Source organism: Tetrao urogallus (genome assembly GCF_951394365.1).
Source record: "Tetrao urogallus genome assembly, chromosome: 5".
Classification (NCBI taxonomy): Eukaryota; Metazoa; Chordata; class Aves; order Galliformes; family Phasianidae; genus Tetrao; species Tetrao urogallus.
In genome coordinates, this window is record NC_136818.1 from 40,481,591 (window position 1) to 40,503,307 (window position 21,717).

Below are 21,717 nucleotides of genomic sequence, written 5' to 3' on the forward strand. Positions count from 1 at the left end.
TCTGATTTATCACAGAGGATTCGACTCCGGGCAGTTCTGCGTGTGCTCTGAAATGCTGGCAGAGCTGGAAGTTGGGGAAAGAGGAGCGGCAGTAACAGCCTCATTGTTCAGTGCCTGACGGCCCAACTAGCTAAACATCTGCTTGAAATATTAATAACTGTCAGATGGGAACAGCTCGGGGGCTCTATGCAGTTTCACACCATCTGTTTGTAGAGTAAACACACTTACACACCGAGCCCTTTTGTCAGGGCTTTTCTTCTCTGGGTGGCATGCAGGAGCTGTGACTATAGAACAGCAGCAGCAATGCACCCAGTGCATCACACTGAGGATATTTCCCATTCCAGAAGAACACCAGCATCTCTATGGGTTTGATGGTTGGACTAGATGATCTTAGAATCGTAGAATCATTAAAGTTGGAAAAGACCACTATCTCCTCCTCCACATCTCCATCTTTAACCAACACATCTCATGCAGCTCTTCCCCTCTCTTTCCACCCTTAGCACAGCAGACCCCTATTTCCCTTGCCACACATGGGATTTGCAGCAGGGATGCTTCTACTCACATGGACCTGGAGCACAGTCGTGCCCACGGTGGCGTTCTCTGGAAGGCTGACATTGTAGAGGGCCTTGCTGAAGACCGGACGATTGTCGTTCTCGTTGATGAGGTTGATCTTCACACGTGCGAAGCCAACATGCTCTGGGATGCTCTCATTTGCAAAGAGCTGCATGGAGAGAACGGAACCTTAGAACTGTAGAATCACAATTCATGTTGGAAAAGTCCTCTCAGCTCACCCAGCCCAACCCCAGCCCACCCTCACGTGTCCATTGCCCACATCCCTCAGTGTGATATCTGCATCCCTGGAACACCCCCCAGGTAGCCCTGTGCCAGTGCATCACTGCTGTTTCCAACCCGAACCTTCTCTGGAACAACTTGAGACCATCACCTCTCCTCTTAATTGGAGCTTCTGTGAATTCCATTCTTTTCTTTTTAAATTTTTTTCATGCAGAAAACTACTCCCTCCTCCCGACCTCAACATTCTATGCCCCATCTCCCTGCCCTTCCTGCTCCCTTACCGAGAACTCGTAGCGGGGGATGGTTTCGAAGTCAAGTGGAACAGCCACACGGACACGGATGTCTGCCTTCCCCTGGATGGACGTGGGTGAGATGATGAAGTGGTTGGAGTTGTTGCCCACCAGGTAGACCTCAAACACACTGTTGGGGCCCTGGCAGTAGAAAGAGGATGGCTGGTTAGTTGCTTGCATAGCTCAGCACTGGCCTTAAGAATTCATTTGGGTTTTAAGATGTTTGCTGGACATGCAGCGCATGCAAATACTGCAAGTCTTCTTTTTATGTGCTTTCATAGAAGACCTCTGTGCATGTGAATGAAACGCATCCCTGGTATAAAACTGTCCAGGGCGAAGCCGGAAGGGAAATCCCTTTTAGCCTTTTGAGACTTAGGTACCACACTGCATCCCGCTCTGGGGTGTCACAGCACAGCTGCCTGTCCCTTTAGCCCCAGATGGGACTGTACACCCCTCTTCCATAGTCCCACTGGTAGAGCATACCTGCAACACTGCAGGACCCCTTATGGGATCCCCTTCCCCTTCCCACTGGTCAGCCCTACAGAGCGAGTCTAGGAGTTACTGTAGCCGAATTGCTAATTTTCCTCGAGTGACCTCCCTTCTAGCAAAAAAAAAGCAGCAATTAAATGCACGAAGGGGCACTAATAGCAAAAACTAGCTGACTGTGACCACCAAAAGCTGCTGGCACATGCAACATCCCCGCTGGCCCTTCTCCCCTCAACAGGGCAGCATTCCCCAGCACCCTGTGCAAGGTGCACTGCATCTCCTCCACGTGTCCCCTGCCTCTCTCAGGGTCCCTACGCAAAAGCACGTTCTGGTGACAGGGAGATGCAAGGGATTTTCTTGGAATCTGGCAAGGAGCAAGTTTGTTGGAGGCACGAGATAAAAGTTGAAACATCAAAAGAAATCCAAACACTTGCAGGGAGGGAGCTAGGTGGATTAATTCCGGCTGGGGAGGGAGATCAGGCTCCAGATACTGCCGTCCCTAATTACCAGCCACTCGAGTGCCTCAGTCTCCCCATGTGAGCTCTGGGGAAGGGGAGAACGCCTGCCTGTTGGGAAGGCTGCTGCCAGGTCTGCTTATACATTTATTCCACTATTTACTTTTTTTGGTTTCGGCCCCCATGCTGCTTTTCTTGCTCCTGGTTCCTGGAGTCTGCGAGCCCCCTGCGGATGGCTGAAAGCAAATCTGAATATTCAAATTGTTATCAGCTGCCCAGCAGAAGGGGCTGGCTCAGCCCATGCCGCCACTGGTGCCCCGCTCCAGAGATTTTTCCACACGTTTCTCAAATCCCTCACCCCCTTCCTCCCTGCCACCCAGAGAGAATAACAGGGCCAAGATGACTGCAAAGAGCAAAATAAGCACTGCTATCCCAAGCAGGCAAAGGTCCTCCAGGGCTGATGGCTACAGCGGCACAGGATGCTCAGATGTGGCACAGGATGCTCAGACACACAGCACTGATCTTCCTTTCCCCCACTTGACCTCTTTGTGGCCGTACTCAGCGCCGCACTGATGGAAATTTAACGCCAATTCAGCTAAAGACAATTGTAGCCGCTGTTGTGCATAATTATCACTTTGTTCCCCGTGTACTTGCTCCTCAGAGCGTGTAATAGTCGCATTCCTGCTGCCGTGGTGCTGGCATCAACCTGGTGTCAATACCTGGTTTTTGGGAGGTTGATCAGCCCCAAATACAGCCCTGTGCATGCATTCCCCCTCTTCTAGAATCAGGAGAATGCAGAAACACTGCCCTAGCTCAGGTGGTGTTCCCAGAACAGAAATCTTCTGTTTCTGCAGCAGCATCACTTCAGTTTGCCTCGCAGCTACCTTCCAGGCAGGGGCAGAAAGCCGAGGAGTGCTTAATATCATTCATTCCGACAAGTTTGCAAAGAAAGAAAAACGCTAAGAGTTCAGCAGGGGTGGATGAGGTGGAAAATAAGAAGGAAAAAAAATGAAATTCTTCAAATAAAATGCAATTAGTGCCTCTTTGTGTGGCTTGGCTACCTTGTGCCTCAGTTCTAGCTAGGCAGGGACAAGTAATGCTTAATCTTGCCTTTGAAAATATAAAGAGGGTGTTTCTCTCCACCCACTCTGAGGCATTTCACTTGAGCGCTCTGGATAGCCTCCCTCTGCTCGCTCCTAGCACCCACTGCTCTCCCAGAACCAAAAGCTCATCCAAAGGCTTTCTAGCCACAAACATTGGGACATCATGTTCCCTGCATCTCTTAGGATGCCCAGAGCAAAACTTTCCCCACCTCACATCATCCCAATACCTTCCCATCCCCTTCCCTGCATCCATCTGCCTGTCCCAAGCAGTGTTTCCTGCCCGCTGCCCAGGAACTGCTCCATCCCCAGATTATCTCCCAAATTCCACACACGCCTGCACAGACGGGATCAATCTGAGGCTGCCTTGCCTCCAGCTTATCTCTGCTCCAAATGATTGATTTTCCCTCTTTAAGGGTAATTTGCTGGTGAATTCCACGTATTGCAGAAACCCCTGTGAAATCTAATTCAGCCCGACTGGCAGCTGGCACTTTTGGGAGAGAATACTCAAGCGCCGTCAATTCCCCCCTACAATTCCTGGCTGCGTAGATCATATTTATAGCGTGTGTGTCTGTCATATGCATATATATGCTTGGGATGATTCATATATTGCACCTGCACACGCATGGGCACATACCGTACCCGCATGCAACTCTCTGATGCAGCTTTATGCACCAAATACCACATATTCCCATTGCCTGGAGATAGATATATATGTATATACTAAAAAAAAATACATATATATATATATATATGTATTTTCCTTTTCATGCATTTCCCATCTATTTTCCTTAATATGCTTATTTTTGAGGAACTTTAAAAATTATTTTTAAATGTCAGCCCATCATACTCGTGCTCTATACGGTCTCTGCCCTTTTCTTCCTCTTCATTCAACCGTGGCAAGGAAAATCAAGTGAAAGCCATGGTAGAGGAGCTGGTTTCTCTGGTGTGCTGCTTCTCTTAATACACTTCTATGGACCTTGCAGTGATGCTGGCACTGTTGAGCCTGGTCAGATCCCTTGCACAGGTGAAGGAAGCTACAACAGGGCATGCCCTGGGCAGTGCATGCTTACAGAAGCCCTGACTGCAGCTGGATAGCTTCAAAAACCCCACCCCAAGTATTCAGCCCACGTTTTCCAACAAAAAAAGGGGCAATCCAGGGTGTTAGCCTTCTGTCTCAGAACAACTTATTCATTCCTGCTGATCTATCACAACACAGGCGAGAGGAGAATCCAATACATTCATATGAATAGACACACATCTTCTGTAGCGTCCATTTCAACACAGGCTCAGCATAAACCCTGGGAGACTTGCACAGATTTTTATAAAGAGCTCTCAAATGGCTTTGGGAAAGGATTCAAGTGGTTTTCTCCCTGTCTGGCAGAGAGAGAAACTCAGTTGCAGAGAGGTTAATGCTTTTTTTTTTGGTTCACAGAAGGCTAGCTCCAGAACCACACAAACCCTGTGCACTACTTTCTCCTTCATTCAAGTGTTTTTGATGAGCCACAAAGAATACAAGAAGCAGAAGTGGTTGGGAAAAAAAAAAAAGAAAAAAGAAAAGAAAAGAAAAAAAAAAAAAGCCCAGCCCTCCTTCCGCTGCCCTGCTCAAGCCAATGCTGAGCCAGGCATGACCTTGAAGTAGAGAGCAACCAAGCCTGGGAGAGGGATGTCACCATCCCTATGACTTCTCCTAATTGCTCCTTCAGAAGGAAAATGTAACAGAGTAGAGCAGCAAGTTCTGAGGTTACTGAAAGCAAGTAGTAGCAGTGGCTACAAAATAAGAGAAAGAAACTGCTTACTTTCAGAAAGCCTGTAATACCCCCCCCCCCCCCCCCCCCCAACAGAGGCAGGGATCTCTACAAGATGAGTTACCCTCCCCTTCAACACCAACCCTTAAATGAGATCTGGGAAGGGGTGGATCCTGGCTCCATTCTTCCTGGTTATTCAGCTGCACTGCACGCACCTGAGATCCCCTGGGTTGGCCCTGCTTTCCCACCAGGTGCTCAATCACTGGCTCAAGCCATGACTTAGCATTTCCACTACAGATGATCACACTGGGTTGAGCGTCACATGGTTGCATTAAGCACTCATGTCTGGATACCATAGAATCATAAGAGCTGTAGGGATCTTTAAAGCCTATCTGATTCAACTCCCCTGCAATGAACAGGGACACCTACAGCTCCGTCAGGAGGTCAGAGCTCCTCACAGTCTGACCTGGGGTGTCTGCAGGTCTCAGGCACCACCACCTCTCAGGGCAACTTGGGCCAGTGCCTCACTGCACTTATTGTAAAAAACTTCTTTCTTATATCCAATCTAGATCTTGACTCTTTTAGTTTGAAACCATTTCCTCTTGTCCTGTCACAACAGATTCTTCTACAGAGTCTGTCCCCTTTTTTTTGATGCTGTCCTTCTCCATTCCTCCAGCAAGCTGGGAGCTTTCCAAGAATGGACTGGGAGGAATAGGCTTTGCCTTGGGGCACCCTATGTGCGTACACTGAGATGCGAAGCTCAGCCTCACTGCAGAAGAGCACTCCAATGCGAAGAGAAAATCAAGCACACGCTTTCAAGTACTGGCTTGTGTGCAATGTAAATACCTGCTGAAGTGCTTTGCTGAATTGGTTAATCTAACCTTTGCAAACAGCAATCATTTAAGCTGGTGTACAGTACACAAGAAGAAAGACAGACCCAAACCCCACAGTTCAAGAATGCCACGTGGCCCTGGTTACAAAACATCTTTGTGTTTAAGGGCCTGCAGCCCACACACAGCATTTTAAGGACAAGACCTGTACGACACCTCTTTACCAACCCTTTGAGACATGGTGAGCTTTCCTGCGCCTCTTACCAGTGGAAATAATAGTCAGAAGCAAGCTATGCTAACATGATGGTCTCCATGAGCGTGTGGAGTAAAAGCTCATCTGTACAAGAGATCCTCTCTCAGCAGTTTCAAAAATCTCACCAAATTCATTCAGGAAAATCACAGTAAGTCTAAGGCATGCACCAGGAGCCAAAAGAATGAAGCTATTTTTTGCTCACCCTATCAGGAATTCAAGGCTATTTTTTATTCTCCCATTTTAAAATTAGCCAGGCTGAGAGGCTGGAGAGAGTCCTCGAATGGGAGTGACTCCAGTAAAATGAGCTTTTAACAAGAAATAATGACAGATCCTTCATTCTTGTGACATAAACAGGAGCATTACAATGCCTCTCAAGCATGGATCTGCTGACATCTCTCAGAAAGCACAACAGTGGCTCTGTTCCCAAACTATACTCAGCATCTGTCATATTCATATCTTAATAATTGACATTTTCAAGAAAAAAATATCTTTTTATCTGCCTAATAGCTCCTCTGCCCCCTTTGGGCTGAGCTCAGGACTCCCAAGGGGTGACATCATGTCACGAGTGGATTGTTAACTGTGTGTCATAATCACTTTTTGTGAAAAAACAGGATTTTGTGTGGTTTACAGGGTTTGCCGAATCCCACTGGGGGCTGGAGCAGAGCATGTCCATCACTTCAACCAGCAAAGGCCACCGCTGCCTTCCAGACACAAATGCTAATTCACCGCTTCTTAGCAGATGCACGTTTCAATCAACCTACTGGGATTTCACATTTTATTTTAGGGAGTGAGGGAAGATCTAGATGCTGTATCCCTCTTTGATACCACTCGATTCACCTGAAGTGCCAGGACAAGTCCCATTGGGACTCTTAGGTCCCCCGGGAGCCCAACAGAAATTCTGTTTTCCTAAAAAGGGCTGGCAAAAGGAAGCCTTGCAGTGCCTGAGGGGAGCCCTCAGTAGCAGGCAAGGATCAGCATCCTGCACAATCCTATTTTCTGGCTCTCAGTGGCCTCAATGCATTAAAGCAGACTCCACGTCTGTGCTCCAGGGAGTGAGCTGCAATAAGAGCTGCAAAAAACAGGTACCAGAGTACAACCATGTACCTCATCACTGACCTTCATCCTTCCCCGCATCCCCCCCAAACAACCTGGATACTGCTTTACCAAGAATGCTATGAATCACCATCACCCATGTGTGGTAGGAGCTGGCTCACCTCATCCTTGTCCTGCACCTGGATGAAGAGGGGCAGTGCAAAGCCCACCTGGGCCAGCTCAGGGATGGCCACGCTGTACTCGGAGCTGTTGAACTCGGGCGCGTTGTCATTGACGTCAATGACCAGGATATTGAAGGTGGTGGTGACGGTGGCATTGGAGGGTGTGCGGTCATCATTTAGCTCGGTGCCCTGTGAGAGGAGACAACAGTGGGGCAGCCCATCTCCTTTCTCAGTGACAAGTGGTAGGACACAAGGAAACAGCCTCGAGTTGTGCCAGGGGAGGTTTAGATTGGATTTGGAGGAATTTCTTCACGGAGAGGGCGGGCAGGCTTTGGGACGGGAAGCTTGGGATGGTGGTGGAGTCCCCATCTTTGGAGGTATTTAAGGGACATGTGGACATGACACTAAGAGACGTGGGTTAGTGATGGGACTTGGTAGGTGAAGCTGATGGTTGGACTTTGTGATCTCAAGGTTTTCCAGCGTAAATCATCCTACAATCCTATCTGTGCTTTCTAAAGAATAAATGGTTTGTAAAGGGCAGAAGTAGCCACTGGGCAGACACCACAGTGAAAAACAAAGTAAATGGCTGTTCCTGAGACACTTAGTGGAAGGAAGAACTCTTCCTCACCCTTCATCTTCTCTGTGCTGCAGAACCTGACCAAAGTTTTGGAAGGTGTGCATACCCTGATAAGTCTCCCAGGTTTTTTCTCCCTCTGCTTTGCCAACAAAGCAGACTTTTAGAAATGTTTGGGTTGGAAAGGACCTGAAATGCCATCCATTTCCAACCCCCTGCCATGGGCAGTGACACCTCCTGCAAGCTCAGGCTGCCCAGATAGCCATACCCAACCTGGCCTTGGGCATTTCCAGGGACGGGGCATCCCCAACTTCTCTGGGCAGCCTGATCCACTTGGTCCTGCCTGAGCACCTTCCCATGCAGCTGACATGAACACACACAGATGCTGACCCAGCTCTTCTGCCACCTCTGCTTCAGATACAGTCCTTGCAGACCTACTCCCTTCCCGTAGTCCTCAAACTAAGGGAAGAGGCAATGGGAGACACAGCACTCTTGTTTCCTCCTCTGCCTTCTCCTGAGGTGCAAGCTAACCACAGAAGTACTGCTGAAGGCACAGGAAACTAGGGCAAGTCGGGAAAGCAAGATTAAGACCTTAAAATAGCTTTGGCAACATCTAAACACAGAGCTAGGTCATAACTCTGTATCGCACCTCTGTCTCAAGAATGACTTTAATTTTGCTTTCCGCAAAGGAAAGAGCACAGATTTTATTGCAGAGCTTGCAAACTGCCTTTCCCAGCAGTCCCTCCTCTTATCCCCTCTCTTTGCTATTCACTGCTTTTGCATTCCCAGCAGAATGGGCTGATCTCAGCCAGGAGCACCCAGCTGGGAGTGGGAGAGGCAGGGACATCACAGGGCCAGCCTGGTAGCAATCGGAGGACAGTGGGAAGTTTGTGGGGAGGAGAAATGAGGTCCAACAGCGCAATATCACATGGCTGGAAGCCTGGCATCATACAGTCAGGAAAGTGAGCAAGCTTTCATGTTCACAGACCTTTCCGAGACTAAACTAACATTTCTGTCCCTATTAAATACAGACAACACATGTATAATTTTTTCCCCCTTCTCTCAATTTCTACTGAGTTTAAACTATAAATCTCCAAACCAAGAGATACTAGAGATTGGTGCAGTTCTCTCCCTCATGCAGAAAGCCTCATGGTGTGACCTGCGTCTGAGATTGGGAGGAGGAATTTCTTGTTTGCCCCTAGCTGTGCCCACTGCACTTTCTGAAGCAAGCAGGCTGCTGCCCTCTCAATCAATGACCCTTCCTGCTATGCTGATTTTTCCCCAGCCCGGCCCAGCAGAATCTATACTCTTAAATGTGTTTCCAACCAGCTGCCCTGCTTGGTATTGATTTTAATTAAAGGGCTGTGAGCGGTGCTGAGGGCCTTGCTCAGGTGGGGCTGCAAGCCATGCTCCAGTGAGTTTTCTTGATGAGGCAACTTCTGGCATCGCTCCTTTGGCTGAATAGAACAGCAGGATGATCTAGCTGGAGGCCAGGCAAAGCACGAAAAATGGCTCCATGGAGGCAGACACGTTTCAGACCATCCTACAGGGGCTGTACCAAATCTCTTTGGCCAGCTAATGATGGCTTACAGCTGTGGATGCCCCCAGAAGCCCCAGTGCCAGGATTTGTACCTCCATCTGGTTGCTTTCCCATTCTGCTCCATGGGGGTTTCCAGCACCTCACCTTCACTGTCAGGATGAACCCAGAGCTGTAGAAGGGGTTCTCTCGGTCCAGTGGCCCATTCAGGGTCAGTGCTCCACTGATGTAGTCCAGAGCAAAGATGCTGTTGGTGTTGCCTGGTAAAACCAAGAGGAAGTGTAAGCACAGGGAGGACACGAGATTCTTTCCTGCTGGCGTCTGCATGACTGGACACAGTGCTTGGGTTCTGTGCAGTGCCTCAGTGTGCTTTAAATGGTTGTAAGTGGCCTCCTCCACAAACCTGCCCAGCTGGGAATGGTGCTTTCCTTGTAGGTGGACATCTCTAGTGCCTGGGAGAGTGCGGGAGTACACACTACAGGCTCTAGTCCTGTATTTATGCCCTTACATCTACTGTTAGCAGATGTGATGCCCTCAGGCAGCTGCCACATACTCTCCTATCTGAGCCAAATTTGGCCTCTGCACTTCTCCTTGCACTCACACCAGGTGCTTCCAGCGAGCAGCCTATTTGGCTCCTCCCCTGGAAACAGACACCAAGGGAGCACTGAGGTGACACTTGAGTCTCTCGGCCAGCAGATGCTGTAAGGATGAATTTCCTGCACTGGGGATACCCCTGTGACAGTCACAGGTTCTCTCTCTGCCCTCCAAACAAAAGCAAGCAGTTGGTGCTTGGAGCTCAGGATACCCGATGCTGGCCCACCACAATACCATGGTGGTTGCTAAATTAGTGATGAGCATGGAGATTACATGCTGGCACGCGGGCACCAGCACTGCTGCTCTCCACTCTCCTTCCCGGGCTGCCTCCTGAGAGCTGTAACAACTTTCTCCCCCATTTCTGCCCTTGACGCTCTTTTCCCTCCATCTGAAGTGGCCTACTGAGTGCCATCCAGCTTAATGAACCCATGCATGGCTTCTTACAGTACCAGCAGCAGCTCAGAGGGGTATGGAATCACAGATTCTTTAAGGTTGGACAAGCCCTTTCAGATCACCTAATCCAGCCATTCAGCCCATCCCTACCACTAAACCCTGTTGTTCCCGTTGCCTGCCTTGAAGGATGCTCCACAACATGCACCAAGTTGCCCTGCTAAGAATTTAAATGCTCCCTGATGCCATGTGGATGTGGTAGGTTTTATTTATCAGGGTGATCTTGATATGCTCCCCCTGATATAGACTGTAATAAAAATATGGTATCCACAGGCACTTTTGACAGCTAGAGGAATAAAGGAGTGATCTGACATTCTCCCAGGCTGCACATCAGAGATTCTGCTTTGGCTCAACTTCCCAACCACTGCTCACGGAGAAGATACACATCTGCTGCCCTCCAGGGTTTCCTTCTGTCTTCTCACAGAGAATTGCTGCCTTTGCAAAGGAGCCGGGGAAGGGAGCAAGGTGGCCCCATCCCCGTTCCTCTGCGGACATCCGAAATTTTGCTAGCAGTGCCTCTCTAAGCAGCCATTCGTTCCGCTTCCAGCCACGAGCCCTGCCAAAGAGCTCGTGCTGCCGAACAATGCGCCATCCCCAGAGGCATTTGCAAAAATCTCTAATCATCTTCACATTTCCTCCCTTTTCTCACAGCAGTGAGAGAAAGAAAGATAAAAATAGCCAATTTTGCCTTTCACTCCCCCCTGTCTTTCTCCTCAGCCCTCTATGGATAATTTCTCCCTGTTCCAGCTCCCCTCCCTTTCTCTATCAGCTTTCACCCATTTGCCCACCATACTGCTGCATGCCACAAGTCCCAGCATACCTGTGGTGGCCATGGGGACAGCAAGCCAGCAGAGCCTGTCCTATGTGGTGGTGACCTGATGCTATGGCTAATGTCCTGCTGCTTTTGTATCAGTGTTGAGACACGAGACGGAGGGCATAGAGGGGAGGGTGAATCTTTGCAGGGCTTTTCAGCTGAGCCCAGACCCTGGATAATCCTGTTTCTCAGATGACACGGATGGCACAGACTTTCCTGTCCCCACCATGAGCTCTGCACACTTGTTTAATGACATGGGCAGAGACAATTGTGGCTGCCTTAGCACTGAAGAAAAGTGACCCACTGAGCAATGCTCCTACTAACTGTCTTCCTCCATGGCTCCACCCCAAGCCCATGCCCAGAGTGGCTCTTCAGCACCAGTGATCCTGTGTGTGGCTCAGGAGCTGTGGGAGGGATGGGGACAGGGTGGATGGCTAGAGCACAGAGCAAGAGGAAAAGCAAAGCACCTGATGCTTGAAAATATCCCAAAAGACAAAGTAAAGGAAAAAACAACAATAAAAAGGAATATGCTTTGGGACAGAAATATGAATGTTGTTTAAGAGATATCAACCAGCACTGGAAATGTTGGTGTGGGTACAGAGGCAGCAGAAGCTCCTGTATCCCACGTGGCCAGGAAGGCAAGGAGCAGCTGGTGCAGGGTTAGGAGCAAAGAGATGGATGGCAGCAGCCCACCCCCAGTGCTCTTCCAGGCTCATTGAGGAGCGGACAGTGGCCCAGGCATCACCGCAAAGAAACACTGCTACAACGAGGGGTTTTATAGATGAGGGCCGTAATGTTTAATTGCCCTCAGCCAACTCTCTCTGTTTAAAAAGGCCATTAGAAATGGTGGCACGAGTCCAGGATTGAGGAGGAAAAAAAAAAAAGGGAAGAAAAGAAGATACTGGCATCTCCTCCTTCCTCCCTGTCCCTTTGGCCTTTGAGCATCGCTCACACCCACAGGAGGGGTGCAGCCATGCTGCCAACCTGGCCATGCGCGTCGACTCATGCCAGAGAGCATCCTGCTCGCAGCCAATGACTTTCACAAGCTGCAAAAGGGGAACCCATCTTACACATCACGCCCGGTAATTTATTAGTCCAAATGTGCTCTGTCAGGGCTCCTCAGCGCTGGAATAGATGCTGTTGGATGTGGTTCACAGAGTCAGCAACAGACACAGTTATCATCGTCTGAAGAGTCCATCAGCTGCCGCGACCACTCTTCACCTTGAGGTTTTGTCCCATGAAATAGGCAGGAGAGCACGACAAGGCCAGTGTCTTACCCCAGACTTGTCATTTATAAGATACTTAAGCTTGGACCACCACAACCAATGCTCTAAAGGAAAAAGAAAAGGAAGGAAGGACATTCCCATCCCTTTCTGACCTCTATATCTGCCTGGGCCCACCCTGCATTCACTGCGCACTGAGCACAAGGCAATGCTTGTAAATGTTGGTTCTGCTCAGTTTTGCACCTTCTTAGCAGCTATTGGTCTGGATTTCCAAGTCCGCTAAAGGCAGCAAGCAGTCATACAAGGAGAACATGAAACAGCACATTGATGTGTCCAGGACAACTCAACCAGATTTTAAGCTAAAACCCGCACCTTTGGGATCAACACCTTCCAGAAAACCTCTCATCCTACAGAACATCTCAGAACATCTTATTATCTCTAGCCCTGACGTGAAGAGAAAGAGCACAGGTTCATCTAGTGGTTACCAGCGCTTCAAAGATATATTAAATCACAGGCAGGTAAAAAGAAGATCCCTGCAATCAAACACAGACCATGTTTTATATTTACACATAAGTGGGAGTGCTTCAATTTCCAAATATCCACCATCCCCTCTGCACCTCAGTTATCCTTGGGTTGCGACAGAGCCAAAGCACAACACTAACTCAAGGAAACCCAAGGGTACGACTGCAGCCAACACCGCTTCTCTGAGCACTGTCAGGGTGGGAAAACAGCCGGTGATAAATAGCTTGGCGTCAGGTACTTTCCCACCCATCAGCATGCCCTCCTCCAGAGGTGCTCTGTGGTGATGGCTGCCTTTAAATCATGCTGCAAGGCCCTCCCAGCAGCTGTGATTTATGGGGACATCAACACCCCAGCAGTTCACCCAGCAATCCTGATGTGGGAAAAAGCCAGCACAGCCAAGCGTTGGGAATGTTAAAATCAGCAGGTTATATTTCCAAGGATTCTCCCTGCTGCCTGGTTTAAGGAAAATGGTTTACTTTGCCTTGTCTTTCTTTATTAATCGAGGTCAAAAGTAGGAGGGGTGGGACTTGACCTCCATGTGGAGCTTTGTTATGCCTTTGTGAAGGGAGGCATGTGGACAAGCCAGGTCTGTGTGAAACAAATCCTTAGCCCATGCTAATTTGGTAAAAAGATTCTTATTCCTTAGCAGCAAGAACAGAAGAAAGCCAGAGAATGGCTATCTTCAGACATGCCTCCCTCTTGCTTTTGTAACTCACACTTCTGTTACATCGAGCAAATAATGACTTTTAATTCCTGCTTCCCTCAGGATGCTCCAGCTTTAGGATGTGAGCACTTCATTGGCAATGGAACCAGCCTCCTTAAAGAATCAATTCTGGAAAAATGATGCTTCTGGGGAGCCCTGGGAACAGCTTCTCAGAACTCCCCTTCTCTCCTGTGGGGCTTCCTAAGTCCCACTAACGAGGTGTGGATTGCCCTCGTGCCCATCCATTGCAACACCAGAAATCTGACATCACTGGCAGACACTGCTCTTCCCTTGGCTTTAACCACTATGGTGATGCCCATTAGTGGCACAGCCCATTTAATATGTGATAAAAATCCTGCTCCTAGGAGAGCTCTGTCGCTCTCCCATCACCTGTTGGTGCCACCAGGAAATCAATCTGCCTCCCAGTCATGAGCTTCCCACAATGAACAGCCTTATCTGGAGCAGGTCATGGCACACAAGTCACCTGCTCACCTGGGACATGAAAGATGATGAGGCAGAGTCCCCAGCACAGAAGCTATCTCCATAAATCTGCCAAAAAGGAGCTGTGGATTACTGCCCGGGATTAATTCTCTGTCCTTCAAATGGAGCCCTGACCTCAGAGGCTGAGCATCATCAACCCACAGGTGACATGGCTCCCTGAGGCACCCCCACGGACCACTACCCAGACCAGTTCTCCTATCTGATCTCAGGTTAACAGCCTTTTAAGGCTGTGGCACAGTTAGATTTTCAGTCTTGTTTTATGTGGTTATGGTTAATCTTCTAGTTTTATTGTTGTGCTGTCACAGGAGGACCTTGTGCCTGGAGATGGCTGCGTAAATAAGGGCTCCCACACTATATCCCAAGCATGGCTGTGGCTGAGCAGGACAGCAGCAATTCCAAATTAATACCCATGACCCATCTCTGAAGCAAGCCAATACCTTCCACACCCATTCTGAAGGGTCGGTGGTTGCTTTGTAACTCTCCCTCTACTGTATATTCAAAGGAGATGCCAATATCAGGTTGTGTGAAAGCCCTGTGCCCTCAGGCGTGGCACCTTGTGCCACTGTCATGTGGGAGCATTGTTACTTCCCCCCATCGCAGCCCTCTCTAATTGCAGCCTCCATTGCCCATTTTCACTTTTGCTTACGGTTGGTTTCTAATTTAATTTGCGTCCTGCTTCCCATATGTTAGACTGCTATTTTTTTTTGCAAAATTGCCATAAAAATCTACCAGCTCAGGCACAAAATCTGCTCACTGACCTTTACCATCATGACTGAGGATAATGATAAATTAATTAGGCTTTACCTGCAGGCCAAAAAGCCATGTGCCTGGGGTGAGTGGGATTTTGGAGGTGCGCTAGCAGTCCGCTCCCACTGCTGGACCAGCACAGCATCGTCTTTCTTGAGCAAGATGGGCAAATGGTAGAGATTTTAAGAGAACATCTTAAATAGGGGTGAGATGGCACTCATGGCCTTACTGACTTTAGAAAAATCAGATTTGGTTTGCGACCAAGAGGCAGGGTGAGGGGGGAGTGATGCTGGCAATGATGGGAGATATCTCCCAACTAGTTCGTGCTGTCAGCTTGGGGAAAGCAAAATAAATAAATTCAAAGCAGCCTGAGCACCGCTGGCTTTGATGTGTTCTGCACGATGTTCTGATAGGGAGCGGCTCCCCGCTGGGCGGCACTGAGGCAGGATTAAGCTGCTAGTGTGTATGAAAAGATGGGGGCTGGCTCTGGGTACTGCTGTCTGTCTGTCTGTCTCCCACTCCCAGCAAAGTAGCAATGGGGCTATTCCATGGGAAAGCCAAAGAGGAGCATACACATAAATATTTCCCCAGTGGGAAAGGGCCTGGATAAGTTAAAAAAAAAAAAAAAAGAGTACCCCGCTGCTCTCTGCTCAGATTGATCCATGTGATCTGAGGGAATCGCTCCTTTAATTTGTGCTGGGGTGTATTAGAATAAATTGTAGAGGGAATTAGAGGAATAAATAATCCTTGCTTCTTCAAAGGCAGGCAGACCTGGGCGCTTGTAGCTGGGATCAGTGGACTTGAAAGCCAAGGTGAGATCACCTTGAACCTGGGTTCAATTAAGGGAGCATGTGAAGCAGCCCAGCTTTATGGGAGTGAAACAGGAAACTATTTCTATGCACAGAGCTGCCAGCCAGCCCCACTGCATGTGAGCAATCCCTCCAAATCAATGCCCACACACACTGGGGAGAACTTCTGAGCTTCAGAGCAGCCCTTGCAAGGTGTCCAACTTGTGTTCTGCTCCTGAGAACAACCAGGCCCACCCCAAAAGGCACCCCTCTCCTAATCCCAGCCATGACTTACCTGAGACGATGGTGTAGCCAATGCCACGGGGCCGGCCCTTGTCCTGGTCGATGGCCGTTATCATCCGCACTGTGGTACCCTGCAGGAAACAGAAACAATGTTAGGGCAGCAAAGCTCTGCTCACCCACCCTTGGAAAGGACCAGTAGCACTGAGCCTAAGGGAACTGCAAAGATTTTAACCTTTGATGGAGGAGGTTGGATGGGCACTGGCAACAGAGAGTTGCCCACAGGTTCCTGCAAGTCCACCAGCCTGCTTCTTAGCCCAGCAGCAAAATCCTTGAGGCCAAGAGCCCCCAAATCTGACCCACAAACCTTGTTTAGCTCCTGAAATAAAACTATCACACACCCTGTCAGCTCCAGAAGCTGTGTTTCCCCTGCCGCACTGCAGTGAGCCCATGTGAATACAAACACGGCCACATGCACATAATTAATGTAGTGTGAAAAAATTTACAACTCAGCTGCTCTTGTTTTCATTGGTTTATTAAACAGTGGAAAGAGAATTTTTTTTTTTTTTTTTTTTGCCCTCAAAGAAAATGTCAACAGAGATGTTTGCATATCTAACAAGGGAGCACAGCAGCAGGCAGCAGTGTTTCCCCACCATCCATCAGCTGAAGGCCACCATAGCAGAGTAGGGACCTGTTGTGTCCTCAGCTCTCAGCATCAGGCAGATCTGCCCCTCGAAACCTCTGAGGGCATTTCAATAGACTCCTTAAGTACATCCCTGCTGTTAACCCTGAACACGAGCTGTAAATCCCAGGGCACTGGCTTGTGAGCAGCACTCGGCTGGCAAACCTCAGCAGCTGCTGAGAGCCTCTAAATCATGGACAGTAATTGTCCTTCCCAAAGGAGCCTGAGGAAAGGGGGAAGCAAACCAGTGGGAAACAGAGCAAGGGATGTGGAATGGAGGGCAAGGCCATGTGGAGAAGAGGGGCAGAAAAAAAGGCAGAAGGAGACAGGGCTCCAGCAATGGCTAAGCATTAGCGAAGACCCAAAAGCCCCTCCTCTGGATGAGGTGTGCTTCACCAGTGACTGAGGAACACGTGCCGGAGTGGATCTGAGGTTCTTTTTGCTCCTAGATGCCATCTTTTGGGACAAAGGCAGGGACCTGATTGACTCTGGTGTCTGTTCACAGTCCAGCTGGCTTCTGTCTTTCCTGCCAACTCCTTCACAAGGGCTTCCAGCCGGCAGATCCCAGCTCCCAGAAACACAAGGATGATCCCTGAGCATTCACACCATGTTTAGGGTCAGTCTGGACCTTCTGTAGAAGAGAATGGAGCAGTGCCACACAGCAGGTGGAATGGCTGTTCATCTAGCTGGTGGTTGTGATTTGTTTTAAGGTGAACAGTAACAATGCGGCCTTGGAGCGTGATCACTCAGCATGGTCATTGGGAAAGGGTATTCTGGTTCAGTAAGAGATTAAATGAGATGTGGAGAAGGGAAGATGCAAAATTTGACCCTACATATCTCTTAGAAGCCACAACAGTCAGGAAGTGTCTTGCTCACCAAACACACAAAATGGAGCTAAACCCTCAGTCAATGCCATCACGTAATGGTAAAGATTGACTTCCCAGCAATAAACAAGACATCCAGCAAGGCTTCCATTTCCTCACAGAAATCCCAGGATACTCTCCAGGGCCGGGAGCTCTGCCCAGGGCTTGCCCCAGCAATTCATGGCATGAACCTCTGGCTCTTGGAGTCTCCCAAATATTTCTGGAACTTCTTAAAGCAAGTGGTGGGTATAAATTGGAACACTGGAGCAGAATAACTCTCTCCCTCTAGGGAAGGAGGCAGAAGATTTAGAAAAGTAATAACCTGGAAGAGACTACACTTGAAAAAAGGTAAAGAAAATAAAGAATGGCACATTATCCAAACAAAGTTTGAGAGTTTTTTGAAGAGGGGCAGGGGTAAATCAATCCTTTTTTAATAAAACCCTGAGCTTTTAATAAAGTGTTCACACTGATGGGCTGGAAATATTGTAAGAAAGAATTAACTCGGAGCTATTGAGACTCTAGGGCAAAAATAGCACTGATTCCATGTTATTTCTTTAACCCAAGGAGTTTTTGGAGAGGAGGGGGTGGTGCTGAAGAATTAAAACTGTTTTAATGATATTTTACATGGATGCATACCATGCTGTTGCAAGGGAACACACTTGCTGATCTCTAGACTAAGCACCAGTGGTCTTGCCCTTCCCTTGCCTTTGCAAGGCTCCATGTGGGAGCAAATTTTCAGGGGCATCAGCTCATCTCTTAGAGAATGGATTCCTCCTCTTTCACCCCAAAGTGAAGCTGCGAGGGCGCCTGGGCCAGGTATCAGCTGATGTCCAAGAGCAGCTCTCACTTCAGCATCTCTTCTCCAGCCTGTACTAACTTCTCTAGAGCATCAGCAATGCTATCCAGCTTACGCAGATGGTGTGATGATGGATGCATTAAAAGAGCCCAAGGATGAAAAACCAGCCTTGAGTGCTCTGGGAGAGACACCTTAGGCAGTTCAGGATGATAACCAGTTGCACAGAAGGAAGCACAACACCTCCAGAGATGGCAAAGCTTCTCCTTGCTGCATCCTCTTTCTCGGCCCTGAAAGACATTTTCCTCCCTTCTCATGCCTGAAGAAGTATGAACCCTGAGTGCTTCCAGTTATGCCACCAGATCCCAGTCTGGCAAAGAAATTGCAGCACTCCTCTCCCCTTTCCCCCTTTTCTTCTTCCTCTGTTGCAGCATTAGGAACTTGAAAGGCAAAGCACAGCACCAGGAGGAGCTGGTGGAGGGGGGAGCACCTCGGAAAGCTGCCACGGCAGATTTGGAGGCAAAAATCCTATTTCTCACTTCTTAATTCCAGTCAATTCCAGTCAAAGGGTTGATAGAGATCTGTTTGCAGTAATTTGCTGCAGTTTATCCACTCTTTTCACCTTCTATCGGCTCTTCACTGACGGGCTGGCTGACATGCTGTTGCTCGAGTGAGGAAATTAAAATTTGATGCAATAATCCCAAATAAGAAGGATTTTATTAGGTAATGTATACACTTTAGATTAGGTATTCTCACCCGATACATTGATAGAGGAGCACAGACATGCTGTGCACTGCAGATAAAAAGGAAGCAAGGGAGAGGGTGTGGAAAGAAGCCTCTTCCGTCCCCAGATCTGGGGCTGGAAGATGTCCTCAGTGTGGCAAACATCCCCACAAATGCACTACAGCTTTACAAAAGCACTATGGCTGTCAGCTTAAATCAGCTGCATGGCAGCCCATTCTGGGGCAGAAGCTGGCTGAGCCCAGCTGCCTCACCCAAATCTGCTGTTATCCTTTCCAGAATGGAGCCATTTGGCATACACTCCCTCATGTGATAAGGTGAGATGATGAGGAGGGCTCCCGTGGAGAAACTTGCCACCAGAAAATCCAAATGGAAACCCCAAGCAGACTATGTGCTTGTTTCAAATGCTGAGATGTCTCCTATGAAGGATGGGTCTTTGGTCCTGGTCCGGACCCTCCAAAGCAGTGGCCACACTCAGCAATGGGCCTCAATTCCAACTTCCCTCACCCCCAAGCAGTGGTGGAGAAAGTGATGGGAGAAGGTCAGCCAGCACGAGCTGTATTCATCACACTGTCCCTTTGGGAACCAAGGCTGTGAGATGGACCCAAACGCTGCTTTTGTTCCTTGCTTTTCTCAATGATGATGCGTATAGAAATGCTATATATGGCCAAGAGAAATTGGGTGGGGTAGTAAAGTTTCATTCATTTCCCATTTTGGATTCAGCAAAGAGTATTTGCTGCTTTGCCCACCATAAATATTGTACACCCCGGGAATAACTCTGGTGTACATTTGTTTAAATGGATTGTTTAGCTCCAGCTCAGCAAATGCCATTAAATTGAGTGAGATCTCCTTTCCTGAACACCAGGTCATTCCATGAAGGCGATGCAGTCCATACTTTTTGATACTCACAGCACTTCCATTTCTATAATTTCATCTAAGGCTATGTCGTCTCCCAGCAGTTAAGAGTGATCTAAGCAGTGTTTTCTTTTCCCTGTGGCTCATGTTGACCACAAACAGAAATACCAAACAGCACTGAACCTCATGAAGGTAATTCATAAAGCCATTTTTTGGCCATCTTTGGGTTGGCAGATGGGTAATGTGCTGTCTGATGGTGAGATTTTTGACAGTAAGACTCAGCCCTATTGATCCAGCACTCTCAGAGCAGTCAGAGCTAGAGTTTTGCTCCAAAGTGCATAAAAAGGCAGAAATTCAACTGAGATGGAGTCCACCCTGCCACAAAATGAAATGAGCCATCAGGTGTTTCAGATCCAGCACAACAGATCCCATGTGGGATGGATGTGTGGTTATGGAAGCCTAATGCTGTCTCATTCTAGGACAGAAGGTTTCACCATCCACATACAAAAACATTAGCCTTTGGTGAAGATATGGGATGTGGGAAGGTGGGTGTTGCTGACTAGGGCTGATGTTTTGGTTGACAGGAGTAGAAGTTGCCCAGCACGCTCCCCATAGGAGAAAGGCACTGCTGCACTTTGAGATGGAGAGATGTTTCCACAACCAGTGAGTTTGCTGACAAACTGAATTTCAGAAGAACTGAAATGATTGGATCAATTTGGTAAAACCTGGGGGAAAAGACTCAAAGTGCTGAAATGGCTGATCTTTCTGGCATTTTCAAAACTGCTTCGTTTCAGGAACATTTCCATTTTTCTTCAAGTTTTCTATTAGAAATGGCATGTGTGGATGCCAGGGGGAAAGGAGGTGAGTGTGTGCTAAGAACAACATAAAACCTTCTTAACATTTAAGAAAAAAACATTCAAGAAAATGTTTTACTTTGGTTTCATGCTTCCTAAAACCTCAAAATTTTGCCCTTATTGAGATGCCATTTGGACATTTTCTTGTGACTTGTTTCCCTAACAACGTAAACCAGTGGTGGAAGGACAGACCGACACTCCTGCAAAAGGGAGGTTTTCTTCCAGCAGCTTAGGGATACCTTGTGCTTTCCATCCTACACCCTGTCCCATCACCCCTTGATACTGGAGGGAAGCAGCCCTTACCGGAGGCGAGTTCTCATAGATGTTTGTGCTGTAGGGCAGGTTGATGAAAATGGGGTCCATGTCCTGCACATCTGTGATGGTGATGGCCAGGTTAGCCAGAGTGGATAGCGGCTTGTTCTTGTCTTGGTCCTTGAAAAACAAGGGCGAGAAAGGGTTTCTATTAGAACAACAGAACTCTTCCATAGCGTAAAGTCTCTCACAGTTGCGGCTGGTCAAAATCTGGGTAGTGTAGGCAATCACTTCTTTTTCAAGCAATCGCCTGGAATTATCAACCACTGCAACTCCCTCTGAGCTGAAATACAATATGCATTTCTTTCTGGAATTTGCCCCTTTAATATACAGCAAGCACCAATTTAATTTTCCATCATGCTTTGGATGGAAAAGAAGCAACATCTTGTTTAAAAAATACTTCAAAACATAAATTCCCTTGCAGTGCAGGTCCAAACTGAGGCACTTCTGCCTAGCAAGAGCTGGAGGGTCCTGATGCCTGCACCTGCTCTGGAGAGGAGGGGCAGTCAGCACATCCCATCAGGACACTTCAGGACCCACCAAGGCCAATGTCTCTGCACACTTGGAGCTCTATGTGCAGGACACGGCACAGCCCAACAGCCTCACTGCAGCTACTCCTGGCAGTGTCCTCATGTTTGAGTCTCATCCCATGGGTGTCTAAAAGCCACCCCAATATCCACAGCGCTTTGCTAGAAGGACAAGAACAGAACAGGCAGCGCACAAAGGAGGGAAATAAATCTCTCCTTAGCCCCTAAT

General features: G+C 48.3%; 1 protein-coding gene across 1 annotated transcript in view; it reads right to left on the minus strand.

Moving 5' to 3' along the window:
- CDH23 (cadherin related 23) overlaps positions 1-21,717 on the minus strand; it is a gene marked incomplete at both ends in the record, with an annotated part of 127,773 nt that overhangs the window by 47,007 nt on the left and 59,049 nt on the right. Inside the window, 6 exons of the mRNA XM_079535602.1 lie at positions 563-721; positions 1,074-1,223; positions 7,169-7,357; positions 9,427-9,539; positions 15,917-15,995; positions 20,953-21,081. Coding sequence (XP_079391728.1) covers positions 563-721; positions 1,074-1,223; positions 7,169-7,357; positions 9,427-9,539; positions 15,917-15,995; positions 20,953-21,081 — 819 coding nt within the window. The remainder of the gene's footprint in view (positions 1-562; positions 722-1,073; positions 1,224-7,168; positions 7,358-9,426; positions 9,540-15,916; positions 15,996-20,952; positions 21,082-21,717) is intronic.